Source organism: Argiope bruennichi, chromosome 9 (assembly GCF_947563725.1).
Source record: "Argiope bruennichi chromosome 9, qqArgBrue1.1, whole genome shotgun sequence".
NCBI lineage: Eukaryota > Metazoa > Arthropoda > Arachnida > Araneae > Araneidae > Argiope > Argiope bruennichi.
The window spans coordinates 57,893,895-57,917,002 of record NC_079159.1 but is presented as its reverse complement, the minus strand read 5'-3'; the positions used below and the strand labels follow the sequence as shown (position 1 = coordinate 57,917,002).

The following is a 23,108-nucleotide window of genomic DNA, read 5'->3' as shown; positions in this document are numbered from 1 at the left end:
ATTTTCTCATTGTAAAAAAGCTAGCCATATAAATGCTGAAGCATATTATTATGATAAGTTGCAAACTCTTGGTTTAAGTGTACCTCTAGTCCTCTAAAATCATTCTCAGTTATCACTGTATTTTATCACTGTACTTTAGATTTTTTTTTTTTTTTAATGATGTCAGCATTTGATGATAACATTATTTCTATATTTTCTTGGTCAACGATTTTTTTTTTCTTTTACAAATGAACAATGATAAATTTGTATGTCTTTGCATTTCTGAATTTCTGTGTGATACAATACATGTTTCTAGGATTTGCGATTTCTGAAGCTTTTCGGGTAACTTAGTTTTGGCTAATAGGGATTTAGCTGTGCATGAGAGTAAAAGAGCAAACATTGTAATTTTTCAGTGTTTTGTTTTATTGTAATTTTATTACTAGATGCTCTATATTAGTGTAGAACTGGCAAACTACATCTAACCTTATTGTAACATGGTTAATCTTGTTTAAATCTGAAATCTTGTTTAAAAAAATAATTACACTGAAAGATTTGATTTATTTATTGATTGATATTATTTTTTCTGAATCATGTAATATTAAAGAAAAGGAAATTTGTATTTCTCTATTAATAAATTTATGATCCAATCTTTCATGCAGGGTGAATTGCGCATTTGTGTTTTGCCTACTCATCTCAACTATGATGCTCCTTGGCCCGTGCGCAAAGTGCCTTTACGATGCACTCCTCACTTTATTAATTATCATCCCGACACAAAAACCTATTGTATTGTTACCAGCAGTTTGGAAGCTTGTTCAAAACTTGTGCGATTTAATGGAGATGAGAAGGAATATGAAGCCATTGAAAAGAGTAAGATTTAAAAATGTTTTTATTATATCAATGAAATATTTAAAATGAAAGACAAAGTCAATCATTCTGTGGTAAAGTAAAAGAAAAATATTTTTATAATTTCATGCTTTAATGAAAATGAAGCATTTCATCATTTTGTAGGGATTTTCTGAAAGGTATGCTGTAATAAAATTTTACAAAATTTGTAAATAAATTTCAATTTATTTAAAATCTTTTAGGAGTGAATTGATGCAACATTGCCAAAACTAACTTTTGTGGCATTAAACATTAAGAAGTAAACAAATTAAATTTTTAATTAAATTCTGTTATAGCACAATGAAATGATAAAGATAAATGAGATAACAGATATTGAAATAATAATTTTATTTTATTACCTATTCATATTTATTATACTTATTGGTGTTTATGTTTATTTGGCACCATTCATTATTTTATGAAGCACAACTGTTTTTAACTTTGTGCCATTTCTAGATAAGCAATATATTAAATGAGTTTCTATTTAGAAAAAAAATTTATAAAATGGATTAAATTTTATGTAGACGAAATAGATCAAATCTAGTTTGGTTTTAAGAATATACATTAAAATACTCTTTCTCATAATAAAATTATTTACATTGAAAATAATGCTACTTAATTTTTAAAAAAAATGTCATAAAAATACTGAGACATAATTCAAATAGTTGATCTTTACATTTTTTTTCAAATGTTGTTTTTAATTTAAATTAATGCTTTCTACTTTTGCAGCTGATGAACGGTATATATTCCCAATGACAGAAAAGTTCAATATGCAATTATTTTCACCTGTGAGTTGGGAAGTCATACCCAACACATTAATGGAATTTGATGAATGGGAACATGTAACAAATGTCAAGAATGTTATGCTTGCATCTGAAGGTACTCGGAGTGGTTTGAAAGGATACATTGCTGTGTCGACTAGTTATGCTTATGGTGAAGATGTGACAAGCAGAGGACGGGTACTGATATTTTATTACTAATTCCTTAAAATATAGAGAATTTTTATTTCACACTAATTTTCAGGATTTCTGACATGAAGTTGCAACCCCCTGATCCTATTAATCATATTTAGTGAAATACTCTTGATATGTTAATGTTTTAAGCAGGAAAAAATATTCCAGCCATAAACAACCAAAACTGACCAAGTTAGGAAGACTTAGGATTTTAGTATTTCAGGCCAATGTATGATGCTCTTCAAGGAAGCAATTTCTGCGTGCACACGCACACACACACACACACACACACATTTTACTGTATTTGATTAAATAGAGATGGAACATTGTATAAAAAATTTATACTTCGATTTTTTTACCAGTGTTTACGGATTAAAATAACATATATTATAATTACCATATCTAATAGTTTAGAAATTAGCTATTAAGAGAAGATTAGAGTAGAAATTCTGTACATGCATCTTTTCTTTTATGATGCCTTATATATTTATGTATTTCTAAAAATAGGTGAGTTATTAAAAATTTGTATTCAGAAAAATTGGCTTTGATAAAATTAGAATTGTTTTCTGTTAATACATGAAACGTTTTTATCAGCATTAAAAAATAAATAAGTATATAATATTTTAAGTATTTAATCATTTTTTGAAAAAGAAAAATTGGAAAATTAAATACTTGTTATTCTTGTTATTATTAAATACTTATATTAGTTATTCAGCTTATACTATCAGTAAACTATAGTATGTACTTAATAGCAGTAAAAGAGTTAAGATTAGGTTTGTCAGTAAAATTATTTATATTACATCTATGAAACAGGTCTTTTCAATTTTCTCAGTTATCTTAACATCCTTTATAATTTTTTTGTACAAGCAGAAGCGACGAGCACAACACAGAACGACATAATACAAAATGAGGAAAAGCTAATGAAAATTTGTGAGATTTTACTAGGGATTTCCTACTTGTGTCGACCACAGGCAAGGGAAACATAGGGGTCTTTTAGAAGAATTTGCTTAAGATCAGCAATTTTTATTCCTTCGCTCGGAGTGTGGGAACTGCTCACGAAAGCATTTTTACAGAGCTTTCTGTTGCATTAATTAATTAGAAAAAGTGTAATGGGATCAGGAAATAAGAGAATATTTTAAAATGAAGAAAATATGTGCTGAATTGAGCTAAAAATGAGGAAATTAATTAAGTTTAAATTAGATTTTAAAATATTATTACACACCCACAAACACTCTTGGTGTAAGGAGAATAGGCTTTCAACTATTGCAGTTTGATTGGGATCTTTTACCTATTACTGCATACACTCCAGATTTCGCTTTATCTGATTATTACTTCTTTCTGTCCTTTAAAAAAATTCGCTGCGCGATGAGCGCTTTAAATTCATCAACGAAATAAAAGCACACCTCGAGGATTATTTCTTTACAAAACACTACAATTTTGGAAAGAAGGCATAATGAGACTTCCTGAGAGATGGAAGAAGGCAAAAGAGCAAAATGATTCTTACAAAATAAATAATATCTTAAACAATAAATATTGTGTATTCATTTCATATTAAAAATAGGAAAGAAACTTATGGGATACCCTAATATATATATATATATATATATATATATATATATATATATATATATATGTTTTGAATTGTTTCATTGATTTATTTTAATCCATGTATGTTTTTAGGAATATTTTATATAATTTATATAAAACAATTTTATCACATTTAAATATCAAGCTCAGAGATCAGAGTTATCCTCATAATAATATTATTCTAACTATTCAATAATATTCTATCAATGTGAACATTTGTGAATTAAATAGCACAATTATCAAAAATTACTATGAAAATTCTAATGAGGATTGTTACATTAATGTGGATCTAATGTTGTGATTGATAATGCTTATAGTTATTGAAATTCTGTATATGGAGAACTTTAATTCATGATTCATTATGTGTTTATTTTATATGTGACATTAATAGTAGTGATTATTTTCCTTTTTTAATAACTTTAAAGATAATCACTGAGTTCTTTGTTTTCTGTTTTAGATCATAATTTTAGATATTATCGATGTTGTTCCTGAGCCTGGTCAACCTCTCACCAAAAATAAAATGAAGGTAAAACAAACCGATGTTCTCTGTGGTTTTCAATTGTTTTAATTTTAAGATACTAATAATTTAATAATCATATAACTTAAATGTTTATGTTTTACAAAGATTTGTTATGAGAGTTCATGAAAAAAATGCATAATAATAAATACAATAAAAGTTATTTTTAATAAACTGAAATGCTTTTAGCTCTATATTATTTGTTAAGAATGTTTGGATCATTATTTATTAAGATGTTAAGTTGCAGTGCCTGTTATCCAAATTCATTTTATTTATTTGCCAGTTTTTTTAAAAAACTTTTTACTTTTACCGTCAATTTCTGTTCTATTATTAGTTTCTTCTTTCCAAAGTATATATGCACCAAGTTTAGCAATTATAGCTCCAACGAAAGTCAGTATACATACACGTTTGTTTTTATTATTAGTGAAAGTTTCCACTTACTTTGAATTAGAATTGACTTGGAACATTTGTAAATTAAAAAAAATCTATGCTCAAGTACCAGTAAATAATGGTTTACAGTGTAACTTTTAACCACAAGTTTGACACAGCATGGCCAAGTCTCGCTTTTGCACCATTAAAAATGAACCATCCAATTAGTGCCAACAGATTTATGGCTTTGAAAATTGGGAAAAGTAAATGATTGCTCAGACTGAGCAAATTCAATTCATGTCACATGTATTTGAAAAGTCTCAAAACTAGCTAAGATTTTGTATCAAGCCATACACCATTGGCAAAGAGTTGATGTTTTAAAATAAATTAAATTTTTCCTATTAATTTTTTATAAAAATTTTATAATTCACTGAAATTAGAAAAAATGATACTATATCTAATTTTGTTATAATTTTTTCTTTAAAAACTTAGTTTGATAATTATCCGTCTTAACCTAAATTATTTTCAAAATCTTTATTTTTTTTCTTTTAAATAATTTTTAAATTTTTAAATAAATATTGACTTTTTAAAATGAAAATTATATGTTCTATTGAATTTGTACAATGCATAATCAATCTGCTAACTTAGGAAAGTTTTTTTACAGACTGTTTATAGTAAAGAGCAGAAAGGTCCTGTGACAGCAATTTGTCAAGTTTCTGGCTTCCTTTTGAGTGCCATTGGACAAAAAGTAAGCCATTATATTTTTAAAAAAAATATTTTGAAGCTAAATAGAGAATAAGTAATGTGCATTAAACTGCAAAAACTCTTAATGAGGCAGCCTTATCCTAAATTACAAGTTTCAGTTTTAACAGTTGAAAGAATTTAATTACACATTTAATTATTTGTATATAATTTTAAAAAAGTACCTTCATGTTAGATTTTAAACTGCTTGCATGATAGGGTATAGCTATTTGCGTTAAAAGTTTTCATAGCTTTATTATTGCTGTAAGAATAAATAATATGGTTGCGGACATTATGAATAAAGGAATATTTCTATAAAAATTATTAATTTTCAAAAACTTTTTTGTTAGCCTTTTGAAACTTTTTTATTAGCCTTTATCAGCGCAGCCCTTCAGTGCACTTGCAGCAGAAATGGAAACATTAGCATCAGAATCTAAGTGTGGAAATGTCATTTAATGTGGGGCACACATTGCTATAATAAATGATTTGTAACATTATTTTTGTTATTTGCTTGTCTTTTCTTACACTTATGTACAAAACGCAACCTATCGGATACTTCTTGAATTTTTGTTTGTTTTTCCTTACCTTAAAAAAAAGCATGTGACTTATCGATACTAAACCTGCAAACCGTTTTTTATTCTGCTTAATTTTCTGGGTTTTATAAATTTTTTCAGTTTTTATGGATTTTTTGCCCACACTGTATATTATGTTCATAGAAAACAAAAAAACAACCAATATAAAATAATTGGTGTGACAGAAAAAATAAACAATTATTTTTGATTAAAAATTATTTATAAAATCCTATTATTTATTAACTACAAACTTCTTTTGAAGACCAGCTATTTGCCAGGAATAATTGATTATGTTTAAATTCAATTAATCTTTTATACATAACTAGTTGTTTTTGGTCCACTCCAAATATTTTGAAACATCAAACTTAGACAAACATCAAAGCCTATCTATTTTAATAACTTTACACCTACTCTGCTTATTGTGCATATGGATATTCCTAATGGAGTCATGTCCCATGTTATGACATCATATCACCATTAAAAACATGTAGTGCTTAGGTAATCTACCTTATTACTAGGTAATCTATCTTAATTTTACTTTGTATTTCGTGGTTGTAAAACTTCTTATTTTTCTAGTAAATTGAGTAGATGTGTATCAGAAATATTTTGTAGGTGTGTAATCCAGATAAAAATAGTAATAAATAATCGAAATAGAAAATATTTAAAAATTTTATTGTTTATTTTATAGTTATATGTTATATTATATTTTTTCAGATTTACATCTGGCAGTTAAAAGACAATGATTTGATTGGTGTTGCATTCATAGATACACATATCTATATTCATTCAGCAATATCTATAAAAAATCTAATAATCGTGGCTGATATTTATAAATCAATCTCTCTTCTAAGATATCAGGAAAATAGTAGAACTTTGTCACTTGTTAGCAGGGTAAGTTTATACTTCTGAAAAAACTTAGTTTCAAAATGTATCTTTATTCAGTATATTTTTCATTTAGTTTTTGCTTTCGAGAATTAAAAAGAACCTTGAATTGCTGACTTGTTTAAAATTCTCTTTCTTTATTGCATAATTTAATGAATTGGTAGTATTTAATTTAATTAGAATACATATTTGTCAAAGATTGTAAACTTGGAACAATCTTAGTAAATTTCATATTATTTATTGATTTTATTAACTATATATATATATAACTGGGAGAGTAAAATATTTATAGTAAATTTCATATTATTTATTGATTTTATTAACTATATATATATAACTGGGAGAGTAAAATATTTAATCTCATTACATAATCTTTTTTAAAAAAAATAGGAAATGCTTTTTCTTATGGAATGTGTTTGGTTATTTAGAAAGTTCTTTGTGTTAAAGAGAAAGGCATTTTAAATAATTTGTTAGATTGGTAGTTCTTATGTAATAAGTACTAAACAATTTTTAAAAGAAGATATAGTTTGCATAAACTGGTACTTATATAATAGAAACATTTTTAAAACATCTCTTAAGGTATCTTATCTTTTTGAAGATTTAAGAAGCAGCATTTTGGAAGAGAAAATTACAGTTGCTAACATGTGTACCGATTCTTATGTTTTTAAGCAATTAGAATTCCAACAATGATATTAATTCTGAAATTCAGATAAATAATAGTATGAAAATGGTGTATGATTTTCAAAATTGTTATTATTAACAACACTTACAGTCCAAAAATCCAATGCCAAATGAAAAGCAACAGACAGTGTATTCTCCATAATGTGTTCTTTGATATTTATTATATGAATATAATTTCTCTAAGAGCAGTTATTTACTTTCTATTTTGATAGTTATTAATGTTAAAAACTCATAAAAGTTATATCTAAAATCTGTAATAAATCACAAAATAGATATTTTAAAGTCAATTTATTGATTGATCTGTTTTAATAAGCTACAATATTTGTAAAATCATTTTTTACTCCAAAATTTTGAAGAAGAGTTTTTTAGTGGCGGATGTGGGTAACAATTTTTCTTTTAATATAGATTTTTAAAAAAAAGACATTTCGCTTTTATATTCAGTGAAATATATTTAATGAGATCAGAAGAAAAGATTTCTTCATTCTAATCAAACAACTACTTTTATATTAAGTTTAAATTCTGTACTTTATTTCTTAAATTATACATAAATTAATTGAATTTGGCATTGGAAAGTTAAAGCTTCCCCCATTCTATTCGATGCAATAGAATTTAATCGCATTTATAACAAAATACACTAGTATGCTTAGAAACTAAGTTCTTCGGTTATTTTGTTTTGCCATAAAATACAATCATCAGAATTAAAATAAGTTCTGTATAAAATTGTTGATTTAGTTAATATCTATATTTTTATATTTAAAAATATGTATTTAGATTAAATTAAATTTTATCGTAAAACTTTGTAGGATGTTCAGCCATTAGAAGCATATGGAATAGAATTTCTTATCGATAATGCACAAGCTGGCTTCTTAGGTAAATAACATTTTTTTTTTTTTTTTTGCCTAAATTATGTCAAAATGACCATTTTTTTAAAAAATTTCTATTTTTATTTCTTTGATTTCTAATTATTCTTAACTATTCCTTTGATTATTAGTATCGGATGTTGAGAAAAACCTGGTAGTATTTGCCTATTGTCCAGAGGCCAGAGAGAGTTTTGGAGGATCAAGACTTCTTCGTAAAGCAGACATGCACCTTGGCTATCAAGTAACATCATTTTTTAGGATATGTAGTCGTCTTGGAGATTTAGCAAATTATGATAAGCGGCAGGCTGCTATTGTTGAAAAGAGACATATCACAATGTTTGGTAAATATTTTTGATAATATTTTTTATTTTACATTTTAAAACATAAAGTTTTATATTGATCTTGCGTTCTTCCTTCCCTTTTTTAGCCACATTGGATGGAGGGTTAGGTTATATTTTACCCATTTCTGAGAAAACATATAGAAGGTTACTAATGTTGCAAAATGTTCTAGTAGTGAACATTCCACATACAGCGGGTCTCAATCCAAAAGCTTTTAGGTAAGTGTATAATTGTTTATTTTCAGAAGATATTGTTTAATGAATTTTCAAGTTTAAAAATACAAATGTCAATCTAATAAAATATTTGCTTTTATTACCAGGTTATATAAAAGTCAACGGAAGTTACTACAAAATCCTCATAAGAATATTCTAGATGGAGATTTACTGACCATGTTCTTAAATCTTTCCATTTCAGAAAAAAATGAAGTTGCAAAACGCATTGGCACTTCTTCTGACCAGGTAAAATGCAAACGAAATTAATTCAAAAAACACTATTACTTAATTAATTTGTTTAAAATTCTATTTGTATGTTTAAAGTAAATATGACAACCAATACACAGTCTCCAATGGTCCAATTTCGCGAATTTTTGTTTCTTATTAAAGTTTGTGATTCCTAGATAGTCAGCCATAACCATCTGCTCTCTTCTACATTTTTGTCACTTTGCTAAGATAGTTGACATTTAGAATGCTCTATTATTACTGTGCAACTTTTACTTATATTTTGTATTTAGCCGCCTTTGGTGACTAGCTGGCTCACCAGAATTATTGATTATATTTACTTTCAATTAAATTTTTAGGCATAAATTAATATTTATGATTTCTCTACGAAAATATTTTTAAGCCTCAAAATATGACAGAAATTAAAATCGTGTTAGTGTGCCTTGCACTTGTTCTATTTATTGTGTATACGATCCATCTTAAAAGTGTCAAATGACATTAGATCATAGCACTTAAAAACGTAATTGTCTAGCTGATTTATTTTCTAATGTTCACATCACTGTTCATAATGGGAAAAAAATCTTGCGATTATCTTTTTGACGAGAGAGACAATGAAAAGAATTTGAATTTCAGTTCAACACCATAATCTATTAAAAATAAGCAATAAATAAATAAAATAAAATAAATCATCGAATTGTTTTTTGCATGGTAGTTAAAATGGCATCATTATAAATTAAGTAATATTTTTGAGCTTTAAAATAATATAAAAATTACTTTTGTGCTGAAATATTTTTGGGGGTTATTATTAAAAAACTTATCCTTAATTTTTAAAAAAAATTATGCCAAGTTGCACATTCCAACCTTCTAAAGTATATAGAGCCAAATTTGGTAGCTCTTGGTCTAATGACCTGACTTGTAAATGTTGAAACACACATATATTTATCTTATTAGAAGCGGTAGAGATTATATTTTTGTTTTGATATGTAGTTTAGTTGCTAGTAGATAAGATGTTGATACAAATTGACAAAAGCGATAAAGTTGTGGACTGTATTAAAAAGTCTTGTTTTGTGCAATATCTCTTAAAATGGAGAAAGTAGATGACCACTGGTGACGTATCTCCAAGTGATAAGCTTTTGTAAGATATAAAAACTTTCAAAATCAATGCATTAGACATTTTATTCAGTGGTTGTGACTGACTAACACAAAGTTTTCTGCATAAAGAAGATTCAGTGAAGTAGCATTTTTGAGAATTCCTGAGAATAGATGGCAGTTGAGAGCAGAGGATCAATGATGATATATTTAGGAACCATTAACTTCCACTTGAAATAAAAATTGGCAAAATTTTTACAGTGGTTGAGACTGTGGAATTGGTATTTTGATATTTTTTTTCTGCCGCCAATTACTATAAATATATAGGTGGTGAGCGAATAGCTAATTGTTAAAGTGATTATTTATTTATAAAATAATATGTTTAAGATGTTTCATTAACTAATCTTTAATATAAGTAGGTTACCTAACATTAATAAATAAATATATATATAGGTAAGAAATTTAAACACTTTTAACAATTGTTTTTAAAAAATAAATTACTGCATGTGGATTAAATCTTAATTTTTTCATTGAAAAGCAAGAAATTGAATGATTTGTTGAAAGAATGAAATTAGCTTAAATTTCATTATATAAAAAAACCGTGTATAAAATTAATGAAATTAATACATAAAAGGCTATTTTTAGTAAAATCCTAAAGTGGTGTAAAAGTTTTAATGATATAATATAAAAATCTTATACAGGGTGTTTATAAAGTCCCGGACCCATTTTGATGTTTAATAACTCATAAAATAATAAAGATAGATTAAAATTAATAACATAAATGGTTAAATAGACTCAAAAAGTTTCATGACCCTTGTCAATGAACTTCCACGTGTGCCCCCTTCGTCGCACGGAGAATATCAAGTCGATAGTCAATTTCACGCCAGGTAGCGACAAGCATGTCGGCATCCACAGAGCCATTTGCGCACATTATGGCAATTAAGAATGCCAGAAACATGAAAGGATGCTTCATCGGAGAACATTATGCTCTTCAGAAAATCAGCAGCATCTTCTATCCTCCTTAGCATATCTGTTGCAAAGGCCATCCTCCTAGGCCTATCGTTCGGTTCCAAAACTTGAACAATTTGAACTTTGTATGCATGCAGTCTTAATTTTTTCTTAATAACTTTGTACACCGTCGAAATTGGCATATCCAGTTATGTTGCCGCTGATCTCACAGATATTCTAGGATTGTGTAAAAATGTCTCTCTGACACGCTCAACATCAAAATCACTTGTGCAAGGACGTCTGGAACGTTTCTTATCTTCGATACTTCCAATTTCTAGAAAATTCTTTTTCCACCCGCAAGATGCTGTTTTTGGATGGAGGATCTTTTTGGTAAATTCTTCTGAAATTTCTCTGTGCTTGCACTATCGATTTCATTTCTATGAACCACCATAAAATCTGTGCTTTCTCTTGTGGTGTACGCATTCTCCTTAATATCCACTCGAATAAAACATCACATAAAAAAGTACTACATAGAACAAACACATCAAAAGTAAACATAACATTGCAATAGTTGCCAAAAACAAAAGAGAGAAAAATGCAATTAATAAGCAGACAATATTTAGAAAAGTACAGATATTTAGACTGGAAAATGAAATTATCTGAAAATAACCACACGTGCAGACGATATTTACAAAAGTAAAAATATTCAAACCTGAAAAGGAAAATATATGAGTTGTTCCATCAATAAATGCCATAAGTTTGTTTATATTTTTATTATTTTACGAGTTATTAAACATCAAAATGGGTCCGGGACTTTATAAACACCCTGTATATTTTTGATCTTCAAAGTGATTTGTAAAAGGAACATACAAATATGCATTTTGTTTATTGTTCTAATTAATAGTAATATGTCACTTTACATGCTTTGTCAGAATCTGTTCAACTTCTTTTTTTTTTTAAAGTGGGCTATTTTTTTTTAAACCTTTTGAAATTTTATAAAAATGAATAATGAAATGTTTTCAAGAATTAATGCAAGCAATTTAATAATCAAAAAATGTTTTTAGATATTATATGTTAATGTTCAGATTTAACAAATTTTAGTAATTATCTTACATGAAGAAATATTTTCACCCTTTCAACATTATTTTTGGATTTGGGAACAGAAACATTACAATATCAAAGTTGTTTATATGATATAGGGAAACTAATGTATACTTTCATTGCTTTTACAGTTTACATGAAGCAAGTTTGTAATATTTCAGCTCATCGGAGATTATTTTTACTAGTTTTATGTTATTCATAAATACTAAATTCGTTTTAATTTAAAAAGAATGCAACTTAATTAATGATTCTAGCATTAATAAATGTTTTATTTTTTCAGATTCATGAGGATTTACTTGAAATACATCAATATACATCATATTTTTAAAAGGAAGAAATCCTTTTAAACTATGTTATAAGGAACTTAAAAACAGCATTTTAAAGTGCATTGCGTTGTACTATCTTCTGTATTATATTTTGTCATGAATTTCATTTTATAAAGCAATTCATAAAAATAACTTATAAATGTTTGTTAAAAATTTTACATATTATTTATTATTTTCATTGAACAAAATATGTTTTGAGATTATGTATTTCTTGATGGATTTTTCATTCGTGCATCTTCAATTTTTTTAAAGTAGAAATAATTGATCCATGTTATAACTTTTACTATTTCACAGATATAGAAAAAGTTATTTTATTTTGATAGTGAAAGATTTCAGTGTGCACTATTCAATTTCTTTGAGTGAAAACAAGTATAAAAAAATACTTGTTATAAATGAATTATTGTCAGTCAGATATTATTTTTAATATTTTATATATTTAAATTTTGTTTCAAAATAAAAATGTCATTCAGAGATTAATTATATGGTTGGAAAATGACTGAGAAAGAAAGCAGTAATGAACAATAAAATTAGTTTATTCTCAAAATTATTAATTGAAAAATATATACTATCAATTTACAATCAACTTGCGATATCAATATAAATTTATAAATAAATATTTTTATTAACTGCTATCTAGATTGCCATAAATCATTCATATTAAAATCACAAGGTACTTGAAGCTTTTTTAAATTCTGAATGTAAAATGTCAATTCTTGAGTTACCAACCTGGAAAAAAACAACAACACCTAATTAATCCTTTGAACCAATCTGCTAAAATTGGTTTATAAAAAATACATTCTGGAATGATCGATTTTAGTATAAATAAATTTTTTTAATGGAGTTTAGAAGAATTATCTTTCAAATTTGCCATTTCGATTCAATTAAGGATCTACGGAGCACTTCAGATGTTAATTGTTTACTCATAATTTTTGTACTGAATCATAACATCTAAGAATGTAATGTCGTATTCAGTTTAAAATTTTGGTAATTCAGTGTGCACGTGATGCGTGGGCTCATAATTAGAGCAAACTGATTCCAACTTGCAGGCTGTACAAAAGACATTCCTCAAAATAAAAGATGCTGAATATCAGGCAGAAAATATTAATTTTTATCATCATCTTGTTTTATATTGTGTTTTCAAATACATTTATGTTTCTGTAAAATTTGGAGAAATTATTTTTTCAACCCATATAAACTTTGTTCATTTAGTCTATGCTATTTGAGTTTGACATGTTTAGATACTGAAAGTATAAAAATTAATCAAACTCAGCAGAAGATCTTGCACAATTGGCCAATCCAAGAGGGATTTAATAAATAAATGGAAAAGTCAAAATCTATGCTGAAATTAGAACTAAATTTGTTTATGTTTCCATTATAAAAGTCTGTAGAATAATTAAAGTATTTCAGAAACTTCTTCACTTTTATGGTATTTGTTATTGAAGCAGTATTTGAAATAAATCTATTAAAAAAACATTGCACTTATTTAATTTATATAAAAAGAGAATAAGAATGGAAGTATTAAAATATGTAACACCATTTGTATATGATTAGTTCAATTGAAAATCATTTTAGTTTATCATTAGCCAAAATTTTGGAAAATTCCAGATAGGATACAAGTGACCATTTATTTCTATACTGTTATAGATAATATACCACTTGAAAATTTAATTGTATTTTATGTTAGATACAATTAACTTTAAGGCTAATTTTTATTGTACATGATGAAGATAAATCTTCCACAATTACATTACATTTTTATGAATTAAAAAAAATACTTCATAAAGTGTGCATTACTTTGCATGTTTCAAAAAAACCATTACATGAATTAAAAATTAGCGTACAGTTAGCCAAGCCAAGCCAAACTGAAGAGTTGGGGGCTTTAAAATTTTTTGTTGTTTTCTTAACAGGCAGTGGATTAAACTGTTTACACCAACATCACCCAGCAATTTATTGTATTTCTTGACCAGGTCGAATACTTTTATTGGTTTCAAAGATGTAAAGCCTTTTGCAATGAAATAATTTCATATCTTCCTTTTTGTGGGGTTACCTAAATCTATATGCAAATTATACACTTTATAAATAATAATGCATTAATTAGAAATGAGATTTTTAAAAAATAAGCATTCATTCATTAAAACCACTGATATGAAATTTGAGAGAAACATTTGTACTCACATTTCAGAAAAAGGATTGTATTTTGATCATCTACTATGAAGGTTTTAGTTTCATCTCTTTTGTTCTTAAGGAGAGTCTATTCTAAATAGTCAGTTTTTATGCCCTTTTCTAATTTTTTTAATGTGCAAAATACAAGCTTTATTGGCACATATATAGTATGAAAACATTAAAAATTATATTATTTTGGTTTAAAGGAGAAACACTATGATTATAATAATAATAAAAAAATCCTATGCATTAATTTTATCATTCAAGGCTTATATAATTCTTTAAAAAATCTTAAATATTTATCAAATTTAGATTATAATCTTTACCCATGTTGAGGTCCACCATCATTGTTAACTTGCAATCTTGCAAGATGATCCCGCAACTTGTTTTTGAAGTTATTATTCACTCGCAGGAAAATATTATTTAGTTCTTCTGGAGAAAGAACATTATGAACAAATTCATGAACTTTTGTAAGCTGCTTTGAAATAGCATTAAATGAAGGTGAAGGTACAGGTGCCTTCACTTCCCACTAAACAAACAAACAAAAAAACAATTAGTCATTCAATTAATATTTTACTTTGAATGCTGTCATGTATTTTAAGCACTGAAGAGTAATTCTAAATATTAGCAGATTGCATAAGAAATAAAAACTTTTTCAGATAACAACAGAGCTGCTTTCAGCAGAATTAAATGTTAAAATTTTATTCCTTTTTATAAATCCCCACAGGATCAATATGTAAATTTGATTCAACCATGTTCCCTCCCCTTCCTGTATTTAAAGCATTGTACTCTTCTGTCACTAAAACAAAATGACAATGTATTTTATGAATATCTTTGAAGTTATTCATTTGAAACTAAGCAGTTTAATAATTCCATTATTTGTGGCATTAATTTTTATCATTAAAAGAGAAAAAATGCTTCCTTATAATTGAAAATAGTTGAATATGAAAGAAAAACATGCTTAAATACATTATATTAATTATCAAAAAAAAAATGCCTATAATTCATGGCACACATAAACAATCCAGGGTTATCAGATAGTAAGCAGTTATATGTTGTTTAACGAAGGTAATACTAGGTTAATAAAACGAATCGTACTTTATTATTAAAATATAAAAGACAACACGAACTGCATTTTAAATTAGAAATAGGCGTGACATGTTTTTTTTGGGAGGTGGGTAGGAGATTTTGCATGGCAGATTACTCACTAAAATAATAGTGGACACATTACAGCAACTTTGAGTAATTAAAAAGACATGTACTATTTCAGAAATAAATAGATAATTAAAAAGCTAAATTAGTTTTTAATTAAAAATAGAACTAACTAATAAAAATTTTACCTTTCGTAATTGAGTTTCAAACATGTCAGAAATAATGGATTCCAATTTATGACTAATTTCACGAATATGTTCCATATAAATCTGTAAAATAAGGAAAAAAAAAAAAAAAACTTTTTATGTTAAACTTGTACAAAAATTGATTTCTAAATATTTAAAAAACTTTGATAGTAATTTTCATAAGAAAGTTAAATTCTTAAAATCTCATATTAAAAGCAATTAATGAAAAACATACACACTCACTTTAGATACTTGTTCAAATTGCTTATCTAGTTTTTGCTGCTTAACAGGAATTTTACTTTGAAAATGGTTTTTAACATAAGGAATGAAGTATACAATAAGATGCAAACATCGAGAAGTTAAGGCTAGAAAGAAAATGCAAAATAAATATTAAAATATAAGAGTAATGTACATTCATATCAAAATTTTCCTATGCAGTATGCTTTGAAAATTAGATATATCCATAGGCACAAAATTAAAATATTCTTTTTAAAACTTTCCAAACTTTTGTGCAAGACTTAAGAACAAATATAAAATGAAATAAAGATTAAACTAGTCTAGATCTTTTATTTCAACTTTAAAAACATTTTTAGAGGCCTGAAAATCAGCATATTAGATAAAATCATGTTTAAATATTAAAACTTATATATAAAAAAAATACCTAAATGCTTTGTAGTTATGGTTTTCAGACCTACTAACTGTAGAGCTCCAGCACCTAGCACAAGTTGACAGGTTCTTGAATTAAATGCCTAATTATAAATTAATTTAATTAATAAAAAATTATTTCACAAAATAAATTTGTATATAAAAATATTTTGCATTTTTGGAAATAAAAATAAAAGTAATAATTCATTAACTATCCTTGAAATGTAACAGAATCAAAACACATTTGGGTTAGTTACATTTTTTTACAAATTAATGTAACATAGCGGAATAAAAACTACAACTATTCTATAGAAAATATTTAGTTCCATATCAAAAGTTTTTTTTTTTTTTTTACAAAGTTTGAATATGAAATATACAAGGAAATTATAAAATATTTTTTGCACAAATAAGTTTAATCTTACAAGGGGAGGGCACAGAGTTGAAATCTGAGATCGGGATGAGATTTAGTATAATGATAAATGCAATGGCCAGTCAATTTTGAGAAAATGGTCCTCAAACTTTTGGTGAAGCTTATATACTGATAACTTGACTCCCCTCTGGATGATCCCAATGGCATTGTTGTATAGGTAACCGTATCGTATGGGGAAGGTCAGGGTTCAAACCTGACTGGGACTTTTTTTTTCTTTATTAATAATTTGTATTCAATTAATATGTTTTAGTTTTTGTATCCAAAAATAAATAATTACTATCGAAATACATAATAATAAAATTAAAATTTTAAAAGAAAAAAATTATAAATACAGATGCATTTAAAAAAAATTAAATTATTTAAATTTAATTAATGATTTACAGATAGTTTTAATTAATATGCTCCTTATTTTTATGCAAGGATAAATGTTTATTATTTTAACACTTAAATTGTAATTTAATATTTAAAAAATAGTAATAAATACAACATAAATGGTGACAATTATTAATTATAAACACTCACGTTGTAAAAAAATTATTCAATATTTAAAAAAAATTATCTTATACACATTTATTTTCGATTATATACAAGAACCAGAATGGTAACTATTGTAAAGACATTGGAAGCAAGATATATTTCAATATCTTGCACAACTGATAAATGATGATTATTCACAAGAGCAAGGTTTCTTTAAGAGATGTATGGGAAAACAAACTTCATTTACATTTAAAAATATCTCCACTTCATCAGAAAGTTGGGCAGCATACCATGCATGCCTTATCTTATTAAAAATTGGCGATGACAATTGACGGTATACAATTGATTGAATTTTTACACTACCTTCACAAGAATTTATTTCTTGATCATGTTCGATTAAATAAGAACCTGCTCTCTACTATTCCGTTTAATTACTGCAGTTGGAGACGTTTGCTTACATATTTAACAAATATCAGCTGCTCCCTTCAATTTTTGATATAAATACAGCTTTTTTGAGTTAGAATTGATAATTTATTATTATTAAAATCCAAGAATTTGAAAATTAATTGTTTGAAAGTGATACACGCAAGTTAAATTTTCTGTAAACGTAAATTAATGTTACGTTTTTAATTATTTTTCCTTTAAACTTAAACATTAAATTATAATTTAAATATTAAAAGAATAAGCATTTAATCTTGCATAAAAATATGTAGCATATTAATTAAAACTATCTGTAAATCATTAATTAAATTTAAATAATTTTATTTTTAAAATGCATCTGTGTTTATAATTTTTTTTCTTTTAAATTTTTAATTTTATTATTATGTATTTCGATAGCAATTATTTATTTTTGGATAAAAAAAATTAAAAATATATTAATTAAAAGCATTTGTAAATTTTTAATAGAATAAGAATTATTAAAAAAAGAAAAAAAAATCGGATCCAGGTTTGAACTGTGACTTTTTGCATACGAGATGGTTACCTAGACAACCACACCATTGAGATCATCTGAACGGGAGTCAAGTTATCAGTATATAAGCTTCACCAAAAGTTTCAGGAACATTTTCTCGAAATTGACTGGCCATTGTGTTTTAACATTTTCATGAATGAACATTCTAAATGTATGCAATCAATATACTAATTCTCATCCTGATCTCGGATTTCAACCAGTGCCCTCCCCATGTCAGTCCGCAAATTTAATCTTCAAGACCATAGTTTAAAGAAATTCGCTTAAAAAGGCATTTTTAAAAAAATGCAAGTTGAATAAGTATCAATCAAGAATAAAAAGAAATATGATTGCTTTTTTATATTGCTCTAAACACTTTCACGTTTTGTTAAAAGTATATTTGTTGAGATTTTATTTCTGAATTTCAAACTTTTCTAAAAAATTAATTACTACTTAAAGTATTTCGGTTTAGAAACACTAAATCAGAAATTTAATTGCATGGAATAAAAATTGTAACAAAATAAAATAAACTGCACACCTTGAGTAACTCTACAAGACGATTAGCAAGATCTGGAGCCAGCATTGGTAGCTCTTCAGCACATTGGCAATATTCAATAATCATTTTAAAAAGCATAAGAGCTGTTCTGTAAGAGGAAAGAGAGAAGAAATATTTAATATAAAAGGTTACATTATGCAATCTAATTTACAATTTTGGAGCAAATAATAATTTTTCATCTAGACAGAAACTGCTAAATGAGAGTTCTAACATTCAAAATTTAATGTTTTGAAGTTTAATGATGCCACAAATATATTTTCTTACGTCATTGGTGAATAACAACAATGTTCCATTAAAATAAACTGTCAGGAGAAATGAAAGAAGTAATTATAAAATAGTTTCATGTTAATTTTATTAAGTGAAATTCCATGAAAATTTGTTGATTGGTAGCTGAAGGCCAGTTTCCTCAAGTAGTCCATTGAAACTCAATTTTGCTAGAAAAAAAAATGTGTAAATGTCAAGGCTAATCTTGAACTATGGAAAAGAGCACTAGTGGATGTTTCGTATTATAAATTACAAGAAAGTTAGGAAAAGTGGCATTTTCTTATAAGATATGAAATTATTTTATCTCCGAATTAGTTATTTTCTCATGAATTTGTAGTAAGCTATAAAGCTATCTTTCTCATACATAGAAATGTAAACAAATCAGATTACTTATCTGTTATATTCTTAGCATTAAACCACTCGACCTTTAATGTTCAAATGTAATTAAAATTTGCACGGAGTATAAAATATCACAAATACTGTAAGACAGACACTAATGGAGAGTAGATTTAGTGAGAAAGACAGCTCTAAAAATATTCTGTTCCGTAATAAAGTTATAACTAAATGTGTCATATTGTCTTTTACTGCTAATAGGATGTCTAGGTATGAATTGTTTAATGTGTTTCAATACTAAAGAAGGTTTAAAGGGATTGTATGCTCATCATCTTTTAGCAGCCATGATTTTGAATAGAGCATTTTTTCCACAATTGACTATTAAAAATCTTCTAAATGTTGTCTAGCCGAGCTATCTGCATAACAAAATATTAGTTACTGACTAGCAACAAAACTCTCTTAATAAAGAACTGTATAAGAAAAAAAATTGCATGTGGAAAATGAAACATGTAACTGAAATGGTAGGTAATTAAGAAAGTAAAAGATATTGACACAAGCCTGTAAAGATCTAAATGTAATCTCAAGCATCATGTTAAGAATTTGGAAAATAGTGATAGGCTGATTAAAAGACTCTTTACAAGGAAATCTAAGACTTATTCCCAGTCTTGGGCTGCAAAATGTACAAAGGCCAGTGAAGTGATATAGAGATCATCATAATAGGAATACCACAGACTGAAATCTAATTCACTTTAATGATGAGTCTTTCTTTTATTTTTCCAATCTAAAAAGAGCAAGTAATAAAGTTTAGCTACTCCGTAGAAGGACAAGTACAAAGGTGGTGATGGGATGGTAACATTTTGATTTGCTATATTTATCTACAAATTTTTTCCAGTACAGTTATAAATGATGAAATATATAGAGAAAAAGCTGGCTTTTGAACTTAATACCAAGTTGTTTAGCTGTGCATTTGCAGTAACTTCTCCTAATGGATTATAATATGAATACCAGTTTTGTTCACTATTGGCAATCTTCAATTTTCTTCACTCCTAGAAGATGAAGGAGTATAACTTTTTTTTATGGATATGCAACAATAGAACAAATGTAGAATAATTTACATCATTTTATTTTCCAACTAAAACATTTTATGAATTGCATGATAATTCATTTTCAATATTTGTAATCTTCCAAATACCACTGAACAATATAAAACAACAGTTTGCATCTCAATCAGAATTGATTAAACCGTATTAAATTTTTCTGCACCAAAAAATTTTAATATTAAATTTTTCCTATTGCATCTTTTATCATGCCTCCCCTTGTCCTTATTTAAAATCTTTTTTCCCCTTTTTCAGAAATAGGCAATTTTACATGCTGAAGATATATCAAATATGACAAAAAAAATAATAAAGAAACTGTCCAAGATTCATGTTTTCAGGTGAAAAATTATTCAAGTTACATGAATTCTTGTGCTTGTTTCTTTAATTTTTTTTGACCAGTGCATTAAACTAAAAAAGATAAAAAAAACACAACTTTAATTTATAAAAATAAAATAAATACCTACCCACACACAGCAAAATTTTCTCCATTAACAATTAAATAAGGCTGAGGTTCCCTGCGATTTTCATTAGTGTTCTTTTTTATAGATGTAATGCAACCTATGGTTGGATATGAGAGTTGTGTCAATACTAGTGTCAGCTTCTTAGTAAAAATAAAAATTATTATGATATTATTATTTAATCTTAATATAGCAAATATACTGAACATTTACCAGATGATACAATATCATTAACTAGCTCTTGAAATTCCATAGGCACATCAGCTTGCTTCCACTGTTCATTTTCTAAAATCAAACTATAGGAAACAAACTATAATAAGACTCTTTAGTATCAAAAGATTAATATATTAATTTAATAGGACATAAGACATGAATGATACATGCAAAAAAAAAAAAAGAGAAGCAAATAAAGTACCCATAATATAAATGAAATATTAATATTAAGATAAACAGTAAATAAGAACATTCTTCAATACAAAGTTTTAAGTATATTTCAAGATTACAGATTTTATTTTCCAAATCTCTAAATTTATAATTACATAGTATTATAAACAACTAAAATTATATCACCATAAACAATCGCTATAAATTCTGAAAATTCTTCCATATAAGTTTCGAAATTTCCCACTTAGCAGAATATTAACATGTAGGCATGTATGACAGATTAATAGTATATAGTTTTTCAATCTATTTTAATGGTAATTTTAATTATTTTTATTCCTCAAGAATTAAACAATATTCAGAACTAATAAATTTTGAATAAATCTTTGATGAAAGTCAATAGTGGTCCTATCATTTTACGTCAGTCAATGAAATATCTGATAAGGAAAAGAAGACTTACTTGAGTTTTACCTTTCTTTCTTCATGAAACCTCATTACAAAACGACTAACCTGATAGAAACAAGACAAAGATTAAATATAAGTCAAAATAATATGTTGAATGATTAGAATTTGACTTAGACTTAATAATATTCTTGTTATAAGACTCCAGGATACTATATATATATATATAAAGAATTATTGCAAAATCAATTAGTATTCATTGTGCAAAAAAGTAATAAAATGTTTATCCTATAAATTTATGGCTCTTTTCTTTCTTTTTCTTATTTTCAATTTAAAAATGACCCTGAATGTAGTAGAAAATTGAAAATTTTATTCTAATATTATTTACTTAAAATAAATATTTTAAAGTTTATTATTTTTAGACAAATATTTTAAAAAAGATTTTCAATGATAAATTCTGTACAATTTTTCATACAAATTTAATTGCTATTATTCTATCAAGTACCTCAAGCATAGTAATAGAGAAAAATTATAAAAACCAGGGTAAATTTAGTAAATATTAATGTAAAAAATTATAAAATTAAATATAAAAATGATTTTTTAAAATAAGATTTGAACTAAAATTCCTTCAGTTTGAATTCCACAATTAGTTTCTTTATAATACACAAAAGGAATATATATATATTTTTAATACAGAGAATAAATGTCTATAAAATTTCTTATCCCTCTTATGAAATGTTAGCTTTATGTAGGCAAAAATGAATAATCAGAGAGAAAATTTAATTATTAATAGTTATTGATATTAAGTACTAAAAATAAAATTTTCTTGCATTAACAATTAAACTTTTAATCGAAAAAGAAAAGTTGATTAGGGGAACAAAATTCATCTGTTTTATTTGAAAACCAAATCTATTTTTCTTATCAGTTTATCAATTCTTATGCATATACCCTCAATAGATTTGTATCCATTTGAACAAATAAACTCCATTTTAATCAATAATAGAGAAGTATTAGTAATACTCAGTATTCTCCATTCATATGACATGTAATATACATTTTCTCTGTAATTCAAACATGAATTAAGAAATGCATAATATGAAAAAGTTAACAAGAAATTACTAGAAAATATTAAGTCTAGTGTTGCCATGAAATATAAAGAAGAGGATTTACTGAATCAAAACATTACAAAGAAGTGTGTTAGAATTTTATATCCACTGATACTTATAAACAACACTCTGGAGATTTACTTATAACAACCATAAATTTTCTCTATTAAGTTCACACCAAAGAAAAATATATCTAATTCCTTTAAAATTGAACCTTATTATCTGGATAATAACACTGGTAACTAACAAT

General features: G+C 26.2%; 2 protein-coding genes across 3 annotated transcripts in view; one reads left to right on the top strand and one right to left on the bottom strand.

Moving 5' to 3' along the window:
- LOC129984428 (cleavage and polyadenylation specificity factor subunit 1-like) overlaps positions 1–12,386 on the top strand; it is a 49,483-nt gene extending 37,097 nt beyond the window's left edge. For both annotated transcript variants that reach the window (XM_056094307.1, XM_056094308.1), the window contains 10 exons: positions 639–846; positions 1,591–1,820; positions 3,859–3,927; positions 4,952–5,035; positions 6,315–6,491; positions 7,967–8,033; positions 8,155–8,364; positions 8,451–8,580; positions 8,682–8,820; positions 12,218–12,386. In XM_056094307.1, coding sequence (XP_055950282.1) covers positions 639–846; positions 1,591–1,820; positions 3,859–3,927; positions 4,952–5,035; positions 6,315–6,491; positions 7,967–8,033; positions 8,155–8,364; positions 8,451–8,580; positions 8,682–8,820; positions 12,218–12,265 — 1,362 coding nt within the window. In that variant the 3' untranslated portion in view covers positions 12,266–12,386. The remainder of the gene's footprint in view (positions 1–638; positions 847–1,590; positions 1,821–3,858; positions 3,928–4,951; positions 5,036–6,314; positions 6,492–7,966; positions 8,034–8,154; positions 8,365–8,450; positions 8,581–8,681; positions 8,821–12,217) is intronic.
- Positions 12,387–12,778: 392 nt separating this feature from the next.
- LOC129984429 (vacuolar protein sorting-associated protein 54-like) overlaps positions 12,779–23,108 on the bottom strand; it is a 29,333-nt gene continuing 19,003 nt past the window's right edge. The window contains exons 16-24 of the mRNA XM_056094309.1: positions 21,811–21,860; positions 21,183–21,265; positions 20,976–21,069; positions 18,800–18,905; positions 16,425–16,512; positions 16,007–16,128; positions 15,767–15,847; positions 14,753–14,955; positions 12,779–12,989 (exon numbers count right to left, since the gene is read on the bottom strand). Coding sequence (XP_055950284.1) covers positions 12,893–12,989; positions 14,753–14,955; positions 15,767–15,847; positions 16,007–16,128; positions 16,425–16,512; positions 18,800–18,905; positions 20,976–21,069; positions 21,183–21,265; positions 21,811–21,860 — 924 coding nt within the window. The 3' untranslated portion in view covers positions 12,779–12,892. The remainder of the gene's footprint in view (positions 12,990–14,752; positions 14,956–15,766; positions 15,848–16,006; positions 16,129–16,424; positions 16,513–18,799; positions 18,906–20,975; positions 21,070–21,182; positions 21,266–21,810; positions 21,861–23,108) is intronic.